Source organism: Lissotriton vulgaris, chromosome 2_1 (assembly GCF_964263255.1).
Source record: "Lissotriton vulgaris chromosome 2_1, aLisVul1.2, whole genome shotgun sequence".
NCBI lineage: Eukaryota > Metazoa > Chordata > Amphibia > Caudata > Salamandridae > Lissotriton > Lissotriton vulgaris.
In genome coordinates, this window is record NC_141687.1 from 326,114,102 (window position 1) to 326,130,140 (window position 16,039).

General features: G+C 45.9%; 1 protein-coding gene across 20 annotated transcripts in view; it reads left to right on the top strand.

The window, feature by feature from the left end:
• NCOR1 (nuclear receptor corepressor 1) overlaps positions 1-16,039 on the top strand; it is a 1,907,529-nt gene that overhangs the window by 252,546 nt on the left and 1,638,944 nt on the right. For all 20 annotated transcript variants that reach the window (XM_086955042.1, XM_086955041.1, XM_086955040.1 and 17 more), the window contains exon 9: positions 13,912-13,964. In XM_086955042.1, the coding sequence (XP_086811168.1) occupies positions 13,912-13,964 (53 nt within the window). The remainder of the gene's footprint in view (positions 1-13,911; positions 13,965-16,039) is intronic.

Below are 16,039 nucleotides of genomic sequence, written 5' to 3' on the forward strand. Positions count from 1 at the left end.
CCCTTCCCTCACACCCTTCCCTCACACCCTTCCCTCACACCCTTCCCTCACACCCTTCCCTCACACCCTTCCCTCACACCCTTCCCTCACACCCTTCCCTCACACCCTTCCCTCACACCCTTCCCTCACCCCCTTCCCTCCCTCACTCCCCTTCCTACCCTCACTCCCCTTCCTACCCTCACTCCCCTTCCTACCCTCACTCCCCTTCCTACCCTCACTCCCCTTCCTACCCTCTCTCCCCTTCCTACCCTCACTCCCCTTCCTACCCTCTCTCCCCTTCCTACCCTCACTCCCCTTCCTTCCCTCACTCACTCCCCTTCCCTCCCTCACTCACTCCCCTTCCCTCCCTCACTCACTCCCCTTCCCTCCCTCACTCACTCCCCTTCCCTCCCTCACTCACTCCCCTTCCCTCCCTCACTCACTCCCCTTCCCTCCCTCACTCACTCCCCTTCCCTCCCTCACTCACTCCCCTTCCCTCCCTCCCTCACTCACTCCCCTTCCCTCCCTCCCTCACTCACTCCCCTTCCCTCCCTCCCTCACTCACTCCCCTTCCCTCCCTCACTCACTCCCCTTCCCTCCCTCACTCACTCCCCTTCCCTCCCTCACTCACTCCCCTTCCCTCCCTCCCTTCCCTCAAGCAGGAGTGACTTTGGAGGGCCAGCTGGGATTTACAGGATAGGGAAACTCACAAAATCCTTTTGAGGGGATATAAGGCTGAGGTCACGAGATAAAAGCAGGAGTATTTTGTGAAGCTTACCACCGCCCTTGCTTCGCCCAAAGAGCTGTTTAAGATCGTGGACTCGTTTACGTCCCTGCAGACCCCGGACCCTGTTATTTGTACTCAGCAGCTGTGTGATGACATCGCCCTTCATTTCCATACAAAGATTACAGAGATTGTCTTGACTTTAGAGCTACGATGGGCTTCAACTTCTTCTTCCCCCATTCAACCCATTTCCTCTCTGGTATCGGCTGGGCCTTCTACTCTGGTAGGTCTGCCTAGTTTTCACCCTCTTTCCCTACGGAAACTGGATGATCTCTTGACTAAGACCAGATCGGGGTTTCCTCTTGATCCTTGTCCTCTTAAAATACTTAAACAGTGTAAGGAAACCTTCTTGCCCCCGTTACTGGAGATCTTGAACAGGGCAATGCGGGAGGGCATTTTTCCTTCTCAGTGGAAGAGAGCGGTGGTTAAACCCCTGTTGAAGCCTTCCCTAGACCCGGAGGTTTTTAAAAACACTCGCCCCATTTCACTGCTCCCAGCTCCTGCAAAGATGTTCGAAACTCATCTTAACAAACATCTTACATCCTTTCTGGAAACGTCTGGTCTTCTTGATCACTCGCAGCACGGATTTCAGAGGGGTCATAGTACGGAATCGGCCCTTACCATAGTGCTTGATAACATCCGCACCACAGTGGATAAGGGCATGAGTACCCTCCTTATCCTGTTAAATCTGACGGCTGCGTTTGATACCCTATCTCCCTCGGTGCTAATATCTCGGCTGAGGGAGATAGGGGTGGAGGGGCCAGCTCTTAGTTTGTTGGCCTCCTTCCTGGACCAGAGGGAACAGAGAGTTAGGCTGGGGGAATTCCTATCTCCATCCAAGCCTGTGCAGTGTGGGGTCCCACAGGGGTCGGCATTAAGTCCGACCCTGTTTAACATCTATGTGACCCTACTTGCCAGACTTAGTAGATCGTTCGGGATGGAGGTAGTCTCCTACGCCGACGACACTCAGATCCTGGTGTCGCTCGCCCAGGCTGCCCAGTCTCCTGCCTCCAATTTTAGACACTGTATGGAGGCGGTTGCTCAATGGATGATTGACAATTCATTGAGGCTGAATGGCGAGAAGACAGAGATCCTAGTGTTCAGCGGGAAGGATGACATTTGGTCTGCTGAATGGTGGCCTCCATCTCTGGGGACCTGCCCTGTTCCTACGCTTCTGGCCCAAAACCTTGGGGTTATGATTGACCCAGTCCTTGCAATGGGTCAACAAGTAAATAGGACTATTTCCACTTGTTGGGGCATTATCAAGATCCTGCGGAAGATCAAGCATTACCTATCTCTTCAAGCCCGGAAGCAAATTGCGGTCGCACTAATAGCTTCTCGGCTTGATTATTGTAATGCTTGATATGCAGGAATAAATAAGTGCCTAATACAGCACCTACAAACTGTTCAAAATGCTGCGGCTAAGTTTGTGCTGGACTTGCCCAGCAGGTCATCAGCCACTGCCGCTAGGAAGTCCTTGCACTGGCTTCCGATCAAAGCCAGAATCTCCTTCAAGGTTCTTTGTTTGGTGTATGGGGCCTTGACCAGAAAAGAGAGGGGAAGAATAAAAGTCCTGTTGGTCCCTTATGCTCCTTCTAGAAACCTCCGTTCCTCCAAGAAGCTTCTACTATCAGTTCCTCGAGTTCGAAGACCTAAATGGGGAGGCAGGGCTTTTTCGAGCCTGGCCCCGAGATGGTGGAATACTTTACCTTGTGAAATGTGGTCCCTGCCATCGATGCAAGCCTTTAGAAAGGCTTTGAAGACATGGCTCTTTGCCAATGCTTACCCCTAGTTGTGGGCTCTGCCTTTTATGATTTTATTTTTTAGGCGCCTTGATGCCTTCGGGTAAAGTAGCGCAATATAAGTTCTTATTCATTCATTCATTCATTCACTCCCTTCCCTCACTCCCCTTCCTTCCCTCACTCCCCTTCCTTCCCTCACTCCCCTTCCTTCCCTCACTCCCCTTCCTTCCCTCACTCTCTCCTTCATCACCTCACTCTCCTTCCCTCACCCCCCTTCCCTCACCCCCCTTCCCTCACCCCCCTTCCCTCACCCCCCTTCCCTCACTCCCCTTCCCTCACGCTATCCCTACTCCCCTCACTCCCCTTCCCTCACTCCCCTTCCCTCACTCCCCTTCCCTCACTCCCCTTCCCTCACGCTCTCCCTCATCCCCTCACTCCCCTTCCCTCTCGCTCTCCCTCATCCCCTCACTCCCCTTCCCTCACGCTCTCCCTCATCCCCTCACTCCCCTTCCCTCACGCTCTCCCTCATCCCCTCACTCCCCTTCCCTCACGCTCTCCCTCATCCCCTCACTCCCCTTCCCTCCCTCACTCCGTCTCCCACACTGTCTCCCTCCTCCCTCTGTCGCCCTCCTCCCTCTCTCTGTCTCCATGTCTCGTCTCCCTTTCCCTCACTCCCTCTGTCTCTGTCCCTCTACCTCCCTCTGTCACCCTCTGTCATCTCACCCTGCCTGTGTGAGACAGCTTCCCCAGCGTGCACAGACGCACAGCCCCACTCGAGCACTTCACAGGTCTTTAAAAAGACCATTTGCATGTGAATGGGGCTTTTCTGTATTTCATCTCCTCTTAGCGCCCCTGCAGCTCCATTCTGGCCTCGCTGGAATGAATCGCCCGACCCCCACAAAGCAGTGTGTCTCTGCAACCGGCAGTGTTTACAGACTCTTTGTAAATGTTTTTTTGATACACTGGTACGATGATGTCTCATGGTCCGCGGGCTGCCATGGAAGGCTTGGCGGGCTGCTGCCAGCCCGCGGGCCGTACTAGGAGTACCTGTGGTATATACTATACCAAAGTGAGGTATAGTGTGCACAGAGTCCAGTGGAACCCCAAAGGTAGGCAGAGGTAAAAGTAGATAGCACCTTACTCTCTATTTGTGGTAGTATGGTCGAGCCGTAAGGCTTTATCAGAGGGTAGTGTTAAGCATTTGTTGTACATTCTCAATTAGCAAATGATCGTCACACACTCAAAGACTGAACTCAGACCAATGTTTGAATAAAAATATTCTTTTAGTTATTTTATTTCCTAGAACCAAGCAAGCCTTGCACAGGTAAATGATAAGTACTTTTCAGTAAAAATATAGTTTGTAAACAGTTTGTATTGCAGTTGTATATATACTTTTAATTTGATTACAGTAGAATTACTAGTAATGCAATGCTTTGAAAGATTATACGTATAACTTGTGTTGGCTTTTTAGTAGAATGTCAAGTAGATTACTTTACAGATCGCTTTTCTTACACAGTGCAGTATACCTGGGTACTGCACTGGGACATTTCCTGAAGACAGGTGAGTAAAAGCATTTTTGTTATTTGGTTATAGTTGTAAAGACTTTTATAGATTTTCCAACTCCACACTTAGAAACTTTTCACAGAAAAACAGTCTGTTATCCTATGGAGGAAATAGGGTTATCGGTTCAAAGGTAAGTATTCGGCTGTTGAGTTGGTATTCTGAGGGCAGACTCAGGGGTCCCCCCAGGGTCAAGGATGCACGCTTGTTACACCTTCAGCTGCATTAGGGCGGCTGGGTGCAGAGTGCTGAGGCCCAATGTTATCTAATAGGGGATAGGGGGCCTCCGGTTGGTGGCTGCTGACGAGCAGGACACAAGTTTGTGGGAGCCAAGCTCCTGGTGTTAGGCTTAGGGGGATCCAGTTTAGCACACAAAGTGCACCCGCAGGAGCGGCTGGGTGCAGGGTGCTGTTTTGGCGTTGGGTGCCCTGTTTACAATAGGGATTTTCGGTTTTGTTTTTTACCTGCATGTTCTGTCCAGGAAGACTTCCTGGAGGAACCAACAGCTGGGCAGGTAAGTTGGAGGGCTTGGGACATAAGTGCACACATTGGTTCTTTTTTGTCCAGGGCACAGGACGGCTGGATGCAGGGGTGTCTCTTGAGGTGGATTTCACCTTACCGGGCCACTCGTGGTTGGGGTGGGGTCTCCATGCAGAGACTGCAGGCGACGTCGAGGTGTCCTGGAGGGGTCAACCCACGGTGGACTCTGACTCTGGAACGCTGAAGGACCTCGCTGGGACCATTGGGCTACTCCTAATTCGGGCCGTAGGTGTCCGGTGCAGTGGTGGTTCCATGCGTCTGGTTTCCTTGTCCTTAGCAGGCTCTGAGTCTTTCTTGGCTTTTTCTTATGAACAGGGCTGCTGTTCACTGGAGATCCGGTCTTTGTTGAAGGCAGTCAGTTCTCCCAGGGTTCTGGAGGTCGCTGATTACAGGACTGTGCGACTTCTGGCACAGGATCTCTGGAAACTGCAGACGGGCTGGTAGGGCTGGGGCCAAGTCACTTGTTCTCTGCAGTGTCCTCTGCTGGACGTCTTCTTTTGTTCTTCTTCGTAGGTTGAGGGAATCTACCTTCTTGGTTCAGGGCTGCTTCCTAAATGCTGTATTTAGGGGCCGTTTTAGGGGTATCGAGGTTAGTAGCTAATGGGCTACTGACCTTAGGGTGACTACTCTTTCTCAGCAATACACCCTTGGTGTGTCCACTCTCCATCAGCACAATCCCTAATCCTGTTTGGAGAGTGGGCTTCACCTCGTCTCCCCCACATTAGGGGTGAGGTTGGCAGAGGTGGGCACACCTTCTGGGCTCGTCTAAATTTTCCTGCCTGTCTTCTTGCTGAAAAGTAGGTGAGACTGGAAGGTGGCCTGATCCTGATAGCAGGAGAGGCTGTGGGCCGTGTGTTACAAAGGCGGCAAGACCTTTGACGCTCCCCTGAACACTTGGATCTTCTTGACCTGGGGAAGGTGTGAACACCTCCTCCAAGGAAAGCCTTTGTTTCTGGGCTCTGGGAGCAAAGGCTCCCACTCCAGGGGTCCAGAAACATGTCTTGTGGTGGCAGGCTGGTGTTTACCAGTCATGGAACCCACCAGAGGTTGGTCTTTTTTCAGTGGCATCAGTAAGATGACCTCTGAGTGCATTGTATAATAGATTCTACACTAGTGTCCTTGTGGGTTTATTATGCTCAGAAGTTTGATACCAAACTTCCCAGAACTCAGTAAAGCCGTTTTGGTGCTGTAGAGTTCGTAATGACTAACTCCCAGACCATATACTCTTTATGGCTTTACTGCACTTACAAGGTCTAAGAATGGACTCAGATAGACCCTGTAGGTGTACAGGGCTCATGCACCTGTACCCTCACCAGTGGCATAGTACACCCAGCTGGAGGGGTGGCTGACCTATGCCATGGCAGTGTGTTGTAGGCAGGGCACACAGGTATGTGTACCATGTCGACTCTTCACATGTCGTAATGACTTGCATTGTAACAACGCACCGTTGTAACGACTTGCGTTGTAATGTCGTGCGATGTATCGCCTACGCAGTAAACCATGATTCCCTTTGAGCTGTCAGTTTCAGAAAAGATGACTTTGCCAGCTGAGAGGACTTTTACTTTCGCCATAGGGGTGTGTGTTTGAGTGTGTGTGTATAGGTATGTGTGTTTACATATGTATGTATATATATATGTGTGTGTGTGTGTGTGTGTGTGTATGTGTGTGTGTATATATATATATATATATATATATATATGTATATACCCACACACACTGAAAAAACCATATGTTTCACACTAGTTATAGTTAGGAATTAGCATTTAAAAAACCTATTAAATTCACTGAAAAAACCATAGGTTTCACACCAGTTATAGTTAACTGGAAATTTTACTGACATAAAACTATTGAAATTCCCACGTTATAGTTAGTTGGACTCACTTTAACTTGCGCGTGTAATGCACTGCTGATGACATCACATATTACATCACTCATGACACGGTCCGTGACATCGCTCATGACAGCACTGATGACACCATCCTTGTGACAGAGACTGACCTCCTTTCACTGTAAAGTAACCCTTGAATCACATATTAAAAAACAGAAACTAACGTTTTCAAAAAAGTAGGGATATATACACATGCACTCATTCACCGACAGTTCTATATAGTCAGTCATACATATACTCACTCTTCATATGTAGTGAGACACCTATACATCCGTTAACACACAGTCTTCGATAAGTTGCTCACACACATATTCCACATAGTGGGAATTTCAATGGTTTTATGTCAGTAAAATTTCCAGTTAACTATAACTGGTGTGAGACCTATGGTTTTTTCAGTGAATTTAATAGGTTTTTTGAATGCTAATTCCTAACTATAACTGGTGTGAAACCTATGGTGTTTTCAGTGAATTTCAAAGGTTTTTTTTAATGCTAATTCCTAACTAAAAGTCTCACTTTATAAGTAAGACTGTTAGCGCTCTAGTTGTTCTTTAGAACACTCTGGTACATACTATCATTGGGCTATACTTGCGCTACATCTGACTGATATTTGGGCTACATTTGTATTTGTTTGTCTCTGGTGGCCATCTTTGGGCTACATTTGGGCTACATTTGGGCTCTAACATATATAAAGCCCAAAGTAGGCCAATATATATATTTTTAAAGTAAATTTTCTTAAAAACAACTGGAGCATATATCTTGAGACATAGTAAACGCACATCGGGCTACCAGTCCTTACAATTTTTCATTTTTTTTTTTATTTATATATTTTTTGTCTTGGAGCGCTCCCCGGGCGCGCCCCGGTGAGCGCCCCGGAAAGCGTAGTATTTTGAAGCGCCCCGGTGCGCGAACCGGGAAGCGTCCCATTAGCGCCAATGTCGCGATCGAAAACAACATCGTGACGCGTCGCGTAAGCATGACGTATCGCGTAGCCGCGTGATGCGTCTTATGACGCGCTGCGTAAACGCACCCGGCAGCGCTCTGCGGTGCGGCCTGGATCGCGTAACGTAAGCGCGCTGGAGCGCGTTACGTAAGCGCATCGGGTCATGTGACTTGAAAATAACACTTTTCATTGGTTCTCATCATTTTTTTTTCTCCAAATAATGAAAGCCCCCTCCTTTTTTCCTCATTCTTACTTTCTTCATTGAGAGAGCAGGAGCTATTTTGGAGGAAACAATGGCTTCACTTGTTGCTGCGGCTGGTGCACCCCCATCACCACCCCCACCACCAAGAAAAGAAGGTCCACCACCACAGTTTCTTGGAGGACAAGAAGAAGAAGAAGAGGAGGAAGAAGAGGAGGAGGATCAACAACGAAGGCGCTTCCTCCCAGAAGAACCCAGACAAAGGCACGTTAAAGTGCACTTCATTTGGCAATTTTTTTCTTTTCCAGATGACCAAAAAAAGTTGAACGCCCCCACAGTCACCTGTCTTATTTGTGACAAAGTTCTCTCCAGGGGCAATCCCTCAAAGAAATATTCTTTTGGTAATTATACCATGATCCGCCACCTGGAGAGGTAGCATCCCAATAATTTGGCCCAGGCTGAAGTCCAGGAACTTCGGAACAACCCACCCCCTGTGGCCAGCACTTCCTCTTCAGTACCCTCACTTTCTGGTCCTGAAGAACGGCAAGACCCGGTTCTGAGGGCTGACCAGGTGGACATTCGGGTGCCTGGCGTCGTGGGCGATGTGCCAAATACGCCGTCACCCCCCTCCTGCGGTCTATGGGGTGAAAGTTCATCCCTTTTGAAGTGCACTTAATTTTTTGTCTCTGACCTAGAGACCAAGAGGGTGTGTGCGTCCCGCTCTTTTGTTCGGTGAGGCCCCCCTTTTTTGTTGCACTTCACACACCTTTTCACTTTCAAGTCCTTTGGTAGGGTGGGCCTTAGCGTGCCCATACCGCCGGGGTTTACTCACTCTAGGTCCTGACGAATGCCAGGTTAACTATACCAACATCGGCTGAAACATGTTGACCAATCACTTCTTCACTTAATGTTATTGGAAGCAGACCATCCAACTTAGTTGGCCTTGTTTACCAACACATTTTTAACCTTGCCCTTGATGATCATCCATTAAATCAATTTTTGATACATACAAGGCATTTTTAACTCGCCACCTCAGTCTGTTCACTTAACTCACCACATGGCCCTCACAGCTTCACATTTCCAGCTCCGCAGCAAATCTGGCATTGTAGCACACTGGGGTGACATTCGGTCACACCCAGTGGGGCCCGAAGATGAAGCATGTCACCGACCAGGTCGATGAGTGAGGGCTTTCTAAACAAACCTAATGGGCTTTGTTGGCTTCTTGTGCTCCCTTACTTTTGTATGTAAAAATCAAGGAACACTCTTTTGTTGTTTTTCCAGTTATAGTGGGGACTAAGAGTGTTCACTACTCTCCCTACCTCTCTTTTTGTTGATTTTGAACGGCAAATGGTGCCAAATATGCAGCCAAAATTTGGCAAGGTCAAATTTCTTTGCATTTTCTGTGGCAAAACTTTATGCTATGGTGAACTTAGCGTCACCTTAATAAATAATGCTATAGACAACCACAAATGCAGCAAGGAAAGTAAACAGTAATTCTTTTCTTTTTTTTTTTTGCTCCTGTTGAGCCATTTCCAATTCCCTGTTTTTTGTTTGTTCCCTTAAAAAAAAAACCAAAAATATAAAATTGTTCAAAAACACACAAAAATAAAAATTCAGAAAAATAATAAAAAAATATAAAACAACAAAAAGAATAAAAAAAAGTTCTTTTCAGAACTACCTCCCATTTATAAAATATTCCCAACATTTTTTAAACTCTGGCATTCTTTTTTCTCTGTTGTGCGCTTCCCGGTGCACGTACCGGGCGCTCCCCCCGCGCAAATAAAAAAAAAAAGAATTTTTTTTTTGCCCCGTGAGGCCTTTTTATAGCCCCCACATTTATTTATTTATTTATTTATTTATTTATTTATTTGAAAGTTTTATATAGCGCGGACAAGATCTTTGCAGATATCAGAGCGCTTTACATAGAAGGGGTACATGAGGGAGCTTAGTCAAACAGATAAGTAAAGCTAATAGTACAAATAGGTCAAACCTAGGGGATCAGGGGGGGTCTACCCTGCCCCCTTTTGGTCATTTCCCCCTTTGTTTTGGCCACCTCTTGTGTCTCGATCCTACCGAGACACAAGATGGCGGCCCCTCCGGACTGTTTCGAATCTTTACAGACACCCAAGAACCAATCGGCTTTCTGCGCGCAAGTTGCGTGGCGCACACGGGGCGCTCACCGGAGCGTGTACCGGGACACTGCCATAGATATATATATTTTTTTGAACCTAAATTACTCAAAATCCACTGAAGCACATATCTTGAGGCATAGCAAAGGCACATCGGGCTACCAGTCCCTACATTTTTGCCAAGTTTGGTGGAAATCCATTCAGCCGTTCGGGCTAAAAGTGAGGTCGACCGCCCTATGGAACTTAACATGGGGAAAACACGTTTTGGGACCCCCCTTTTATCTCGGCCCCCACTTGACGAATCCCCCCCAAACTTTCAGGGAAGGAGCGGACCATTTTCTTGGAGAAATTCGCGAAGATTCGTCCACCGGCGCCAAAGTTATTGCCAATAGAATGTTGCGGATTTCCTATGGAAAGTAGATCCCAACTATAACTACCGTTTTGGGACCCCCCTTTTATCTGAGCCCCACTTCACAAATCCCCCCCAAACTTTCAGGGAAGGACCAGGGCGCCGCGAGGCCATTTTGAGGAAATTTTCAGGCAGATTCGTCAACCGGTGCCAAAGTTATTCCAAATAGAATTTTGAGATTTAACATTGAAAAGAAATCCTAACTATAACTACCTACTGGCGACCGCTATATATATATATATATATATAGCTCCCTCTGAAAAAGCAAAGGTTAAAGTTATGTTATTGTCGGTCGAATTGCGAGTGATAACATACGGTTTTCTATTCAATCATTTCATTGCCGATGTTCCATCGATATTATCAATATTGTCAAAGATGTAGTGGGTGGTGTAATATGTGGGGTAATTAGCAGTGCATGGTGAGGGTGAGAGTTATAGTTACCTTGGAGCATCAACTATAGTTACTTGACAAAACTAACTGGTGAATTTGTGTGGTTATTGGAGTTTAAAACATTACAGTATCCCTTAAAATTCCACCTAACTATAAAGTTAATTTAACGTTTATTTATTGCAGTGAATAATGTTTTTACATAAAGTAATATTTTATTACCATGCATAAAGGCAGTGCACAGTGGAGAGTTGGCTGCAGGGCCTGGCCTTCATCCTGGCCCTGCGGCCGCCCACCCAGTCAGGCACCCAGCCCCCTGCAGGGGGGTCCATGGATCCGCAGATCCATGGAACTCTCAATGTGACAACCCTGGGGATTTGTCCAGCTTAGGGGTTGCAGAGCAAATACCAAGGGGCATCACAAGGATCTATTGATCCACGGACCCCCCAACACTGAGGTACGATGTGTATAGTATGTATAGGTATGTGTTGGTGTATAGGTATGTGTACGTATCGATAGCTAACCTTTTAACATAACTAGGAGCATCAAAGATTGACTAAAACAATGTTAAGAGTTAGACAGTGTAACTCCTGTTTTACGACTACCCATTAAACCCAACATTCCAGGTGAAAGGCAATGGATAGGCCATGCCCTCTGAGTGGTGACTCCAAATGTTTGGAGTCACCACCCCACTCTGAGGAATCGATGTCAACTGTAGTCGAATGTGGAGGTATTAGTTGAGCTCACTTTATTTTATTTTAGAGGTTTTATATAGCGCTGGCTGGACCCAGAGGTATCCGAGCGCTTTACAATTGTAACAGATAGGTGTTTAAATACAAGTACAGTGTGTATAAGCACAAAAAGTTGATTCATAAATGAGCAGTCCACATAGGATAAAGGTTAAACTAGATGAAAAGTAAAAAACAATTGCTAAACACAATGAGATATACAATATAGAGGTGCAGTTTGGTGGGAAGGTTCGATATAGTATACGTAGGAGCAGGAAGGACAAAAACGTGAAAGAAAACTGAAGGTCATAAAGTGTAGTAAGAAACGGGAGGTAAAGGAGAGGCAAGGAGGGGAGGTAAGGTGATCATATTGAAGGGAAGGAGAGGGGGGGGCAGTAGGGGGGGTCACTAGCCGTAGGCGGAGCAGCTCGGTGGGTGGATGGCTGCTAAGTGGGCGAGGCCACTCTGGAGGGATTAGAAGCCCCTGTATTTATTAAGGAGAAGAAGTTTGAGTTCTTTTTTGAAGCTGGGGTAGGACGGGTTACAACGGAGGTCTGTTGGTTTCTGGTCAAGATCCAAGCCATTTCTGCTGACCTACAGTTCCATCTGTGCACAGCCAGCACTTGGCCACTTAATTCTCCACTCCATTCTGTCCTTTCCCAACCCTCTCGTTTTTGCCAATCCGGTGAAGGTGATCTTTGACCCCTAATTCCTTGTTGCGGGTCTATAGGCCCAGCTCCGGTGAGATTTTGGGCATCCGTTATTATGTTGATATTTGAGGAGCCTAGTCGGTGCCTTTTCTTTTTCCACTCAATCCCAGGCTGACTCCAAAATATTGAAGTAGGTGGTCATAGAATTATGCCATACCTTTAACCAGGCTGGGAACAATAGGTTGTAGTCTAGCTGCATTATTCTCATTTTCTCCATCAAAAGATTTGTTGTTTTTACTTTATATAATCCTGAAAACATGATTAAATCAAACAACGTTCCATGCGCCATACTCCATCTCTATTCCAGTCATTGAAGAATTTTGCATTAATTGACTTAACGGAGAAAAGGGTGGGCTAGAAGGAAGATTTATGCCCAGAGCACTGTCGGCTGCTCAGATTTTCAAGACTTCTCAGTTCTGTACTATCTGGAGGATATAATCTTTAAGCATCATTGACTGAACTGTACACACTTTCTTCCAAGATGCAACAACATCTACATGAGCGATTGTTATGACCACATTTTAAGTATGGTAGTCAGCACTTGATGAGAAAAATTGTAACTAATAGGATTGAAAGTACATTTTCAGAGCTATATTTGTGACCCACTCTCTTATAAACAAATTAATTAGCAAATCTATCCTCACTCTGAACTAAATAAAATGAGTAGGAAACACATATATGAATATTTAGATGCACTTGCTTAAGGGGTGGCTTTTTTAGAATCTTTAAGATTTGTATATACTGTGCTTTAAAAAAAGTTAAATTAATTTGCGTTGATTATTATACAAAATATAATAGCATGTATGAATGTTAAAACATTGCTGCTTTTGAAACTGCATATACAATATATTATGTAATGGTAAGGGAGCAATCTCACTATTTCTTGAGTTCAACTTCTAAGTAAACATGGTGGAAAGCTTCTGACTAACACAGATTGGTCATGGGGCTGAAGTTGCGGGGGAATCTTGTGGATTTCTTGGTTCATTGAAAGGGCAATATCTCATGGTTGTAAGCCCATGTGATGATTTGTTCTTTGAGAAGACTATGAAAACATTTTGCCTTGTACTGTTGCTAACGAAGAGCTAGGTGATGTGTGAGTTGTATGAGGGGTAATTACTAATGTTTAGAGTCGGTGAAGACTTTGTGGCTTGTTTAAAGATAGTTTGTTGCTTTCAAATGTGAGGAGAATTCCCCTGACTTCAAATCCCTGAACTGGCTGCCTTTTGAAGCCAGGATACACCTGAAAATCGCTTGTTTGACGCACAAGGCTGTCCACCTTAGCTCACCTAGATACCTCGCTCAGAAGCTGACGATTTCTGGAGGATCCAGAAACACTAGAGGCACAAACAATCTTTTGCTAAAGCCTAAAAGATTCCGCAAAGAAAAAACCTACAAACGCTCTTTCTCAGGAATGGCTCCCAGGATTTGGAACTCACTCCCCCCTGAAATCAGACTCATCCCATCTACCATACTTTTCAAGAAAGAAGTAAAAGCGATCCTCATGGCTAAATGCACATGAACCATGGGGATCAACTTCAAAGACTCAGTGCTCATCTGTACTACTTGTTCGAACCCTTTGCTTTTTTGTTTGACTTTGAAATTGACTACTTGATTGTTTATGATATCATTTCACTGTACTTTTAACACTATAGATGTATCTGTGTATATCTGCACTTCTCCTATGTAAAGCGCTCTGATATCTGCGAAGATCTTGTTCGCGCTACATAAAACTTTCAATATAAATAAATAAAATAAATAAATCATGTCTGATAAGCCTGTTCTTGCTCATTTTGTAAAGAGGGGCATTATACATTGAAAATGTTTTCCTTTCAGAGTTTGTTGCCTGTATTTCTTAATGTGGTTTTTGGACTAGTAATAAGACTATCATAAAATCATGTTTGTTTATTCATTTTCAGCCACTTTACAATCAGCCATCGGATACGAAGGTGTACCATGAAAATATCAAAACGTAAGATGTCTTTCTATGTTTCATTGAAATTGTTATTTTATCCAGTTTTGAACTTGTGATATTAGTCAGAGTGTTGGTTTAGTTTACTTGAGTTGAACACCAAGGTTACACAGATTGTTATACATATTGTGTTATTAGTATACCTGGGTCAATAGTGCGGTCTGTATTTTCACATTTTGTAATTAGTCTTGGAAGTAGGGGCATAAGACCTCACTCTGGCCAAAGAGGAGGTCAAAGTTCAGGATATCTTTTGGTTGGTGTTTCTGGGGCCACTATGTACTCCTCTTCAACAATGTGTGTCAATCTTTTGAGGCAGGTCATTGCATTATCGGAGTCTTGTGGACAGGTTTGGTTAAAGTATTAGGTGGCGTGTCTGAGTCGGTCAGAGTACATATGAAGAGTATAGATAGGGATCACAAACCTTTCACCCTGTGTTCCTTCTCCATACCCCACTTTATCCAATCTCTGTCACTTACCAAAGGAAACTAATTCTCATGCCATTCCATTCTTCCCCTAACTGGTTTGATATCTCCTCTGACTAGGAGGTACTTGTGGACAGTTTTAAAAACTGAACCTTGGTGTGCAGCGGTAATTTCAGCTTCCCATGTTTTATATTAAATTGCCATTAAAAGTAGAAAAAGCAAAAAAACTAAAATGGGACCCCTTAATGAACTCTTGTGAGACTAAGAATATCAAATCATTTTGGAGTATTGTTGGAGCCATTAGAGGCAGTGATGTTAATTCATGTATCACAAATATGCATATGACTTCAGAACTGTAGGTTGCCCATTTTCCTCAGATTTAGCGCTCAACCTCTTGCCCTGTGGGATTACAGAATATTTCTCAAACTGATTCAGATGCTGCTTTAACCTTTGAATTGCTTAGGTAAGGAGCACAGGCCAGATGGGGTGCCCATGGATCATATTAAGTGTTTAAATTGAATTATGGTCACCATTACTTACTAAGGTTTCTAAAGAAAATTTCTAGCAATCGCATACCGCGTTCTTGGTCATCGTTAAACATTGTTTCTATTTTGTAAAAGGAGACCTTACAGCATCCCAGCTGCTATTGTCCTATTTCTCTCATTGATTTAAAAATGAAAGCCCTGGGTAGGGTTATTTTTAAGAAGACCCATGAATGAGTAGTGAAAAATCAATTGTTAACCACCATCAGTGTCTATTTTGGGAAGATCTAGATATCCTAAAGCAATGCTTAAATCTTCATCTGATAGTGGCTAAATATGTTATAGCTAAGCGGTGACCCATGTGCCTGGCCTCCATGGATCTAACCTGTGCATTCAACTGAGTTAATTGGTCGAAGCTTTGGTCGCCCTACTTGGGCTGGGACTTGATGATACTCTGGTACACTCTCTTGTTTTCACTCTTTCTCTACGGAGAAACAGCGGCCCTCATCCTCCTGGACCTCTCCGCGGCTTTCGACACGGTCTGCCACCGCACCCTAGTGCAGCACCTCAGCAACGTCGGAATCCAGGAGAAGGCACTGGAGTGGATCGTCTCCTTCCTCGCCGGAAGGACACAGAGTCCGCCTTCCCCCGTTCAGTGGCTTTTGATCTGAAGTCGTCTGCGGCGTACCACAGGGATCATCGCTCAGCCCCACCCTCTTCAACGTCTACGTGAGCCCCCTCGCAGCCATCGCGCGCCAACACAACCTCAGCATCATCTCCTACGCCGACGACACTCAAAAGATCCTCTCCCTCACCAACGACCCCGCCACCGCCAGAGCCAACCTACACGAAGGGATGACAGACGTAGCCGAGTGGATGACCAGCCGCTTGAAACTGAACTGAGACAAGACGGAAGTTCTCATCCTGGGATCCTCACCCTCCGCCTGGGACGACTCCTGGTGGCCCCCGCCCTGGGCAGCGCACCCAAACCAACAGGCCACGCACGCAACCTGGGCTTCATACTCGACTCCTCCCTCTCCATGACCAGACAAGTCAACGCCGTCTCCTCATCCTGCTTCAATATCCTGCGCATGCTACGTAAGATCTTTCGGTGGATCCCCACCGAGACCAGGAAGACGGTCACCCAGGCCCTCGTCACCAGCCGACTGGA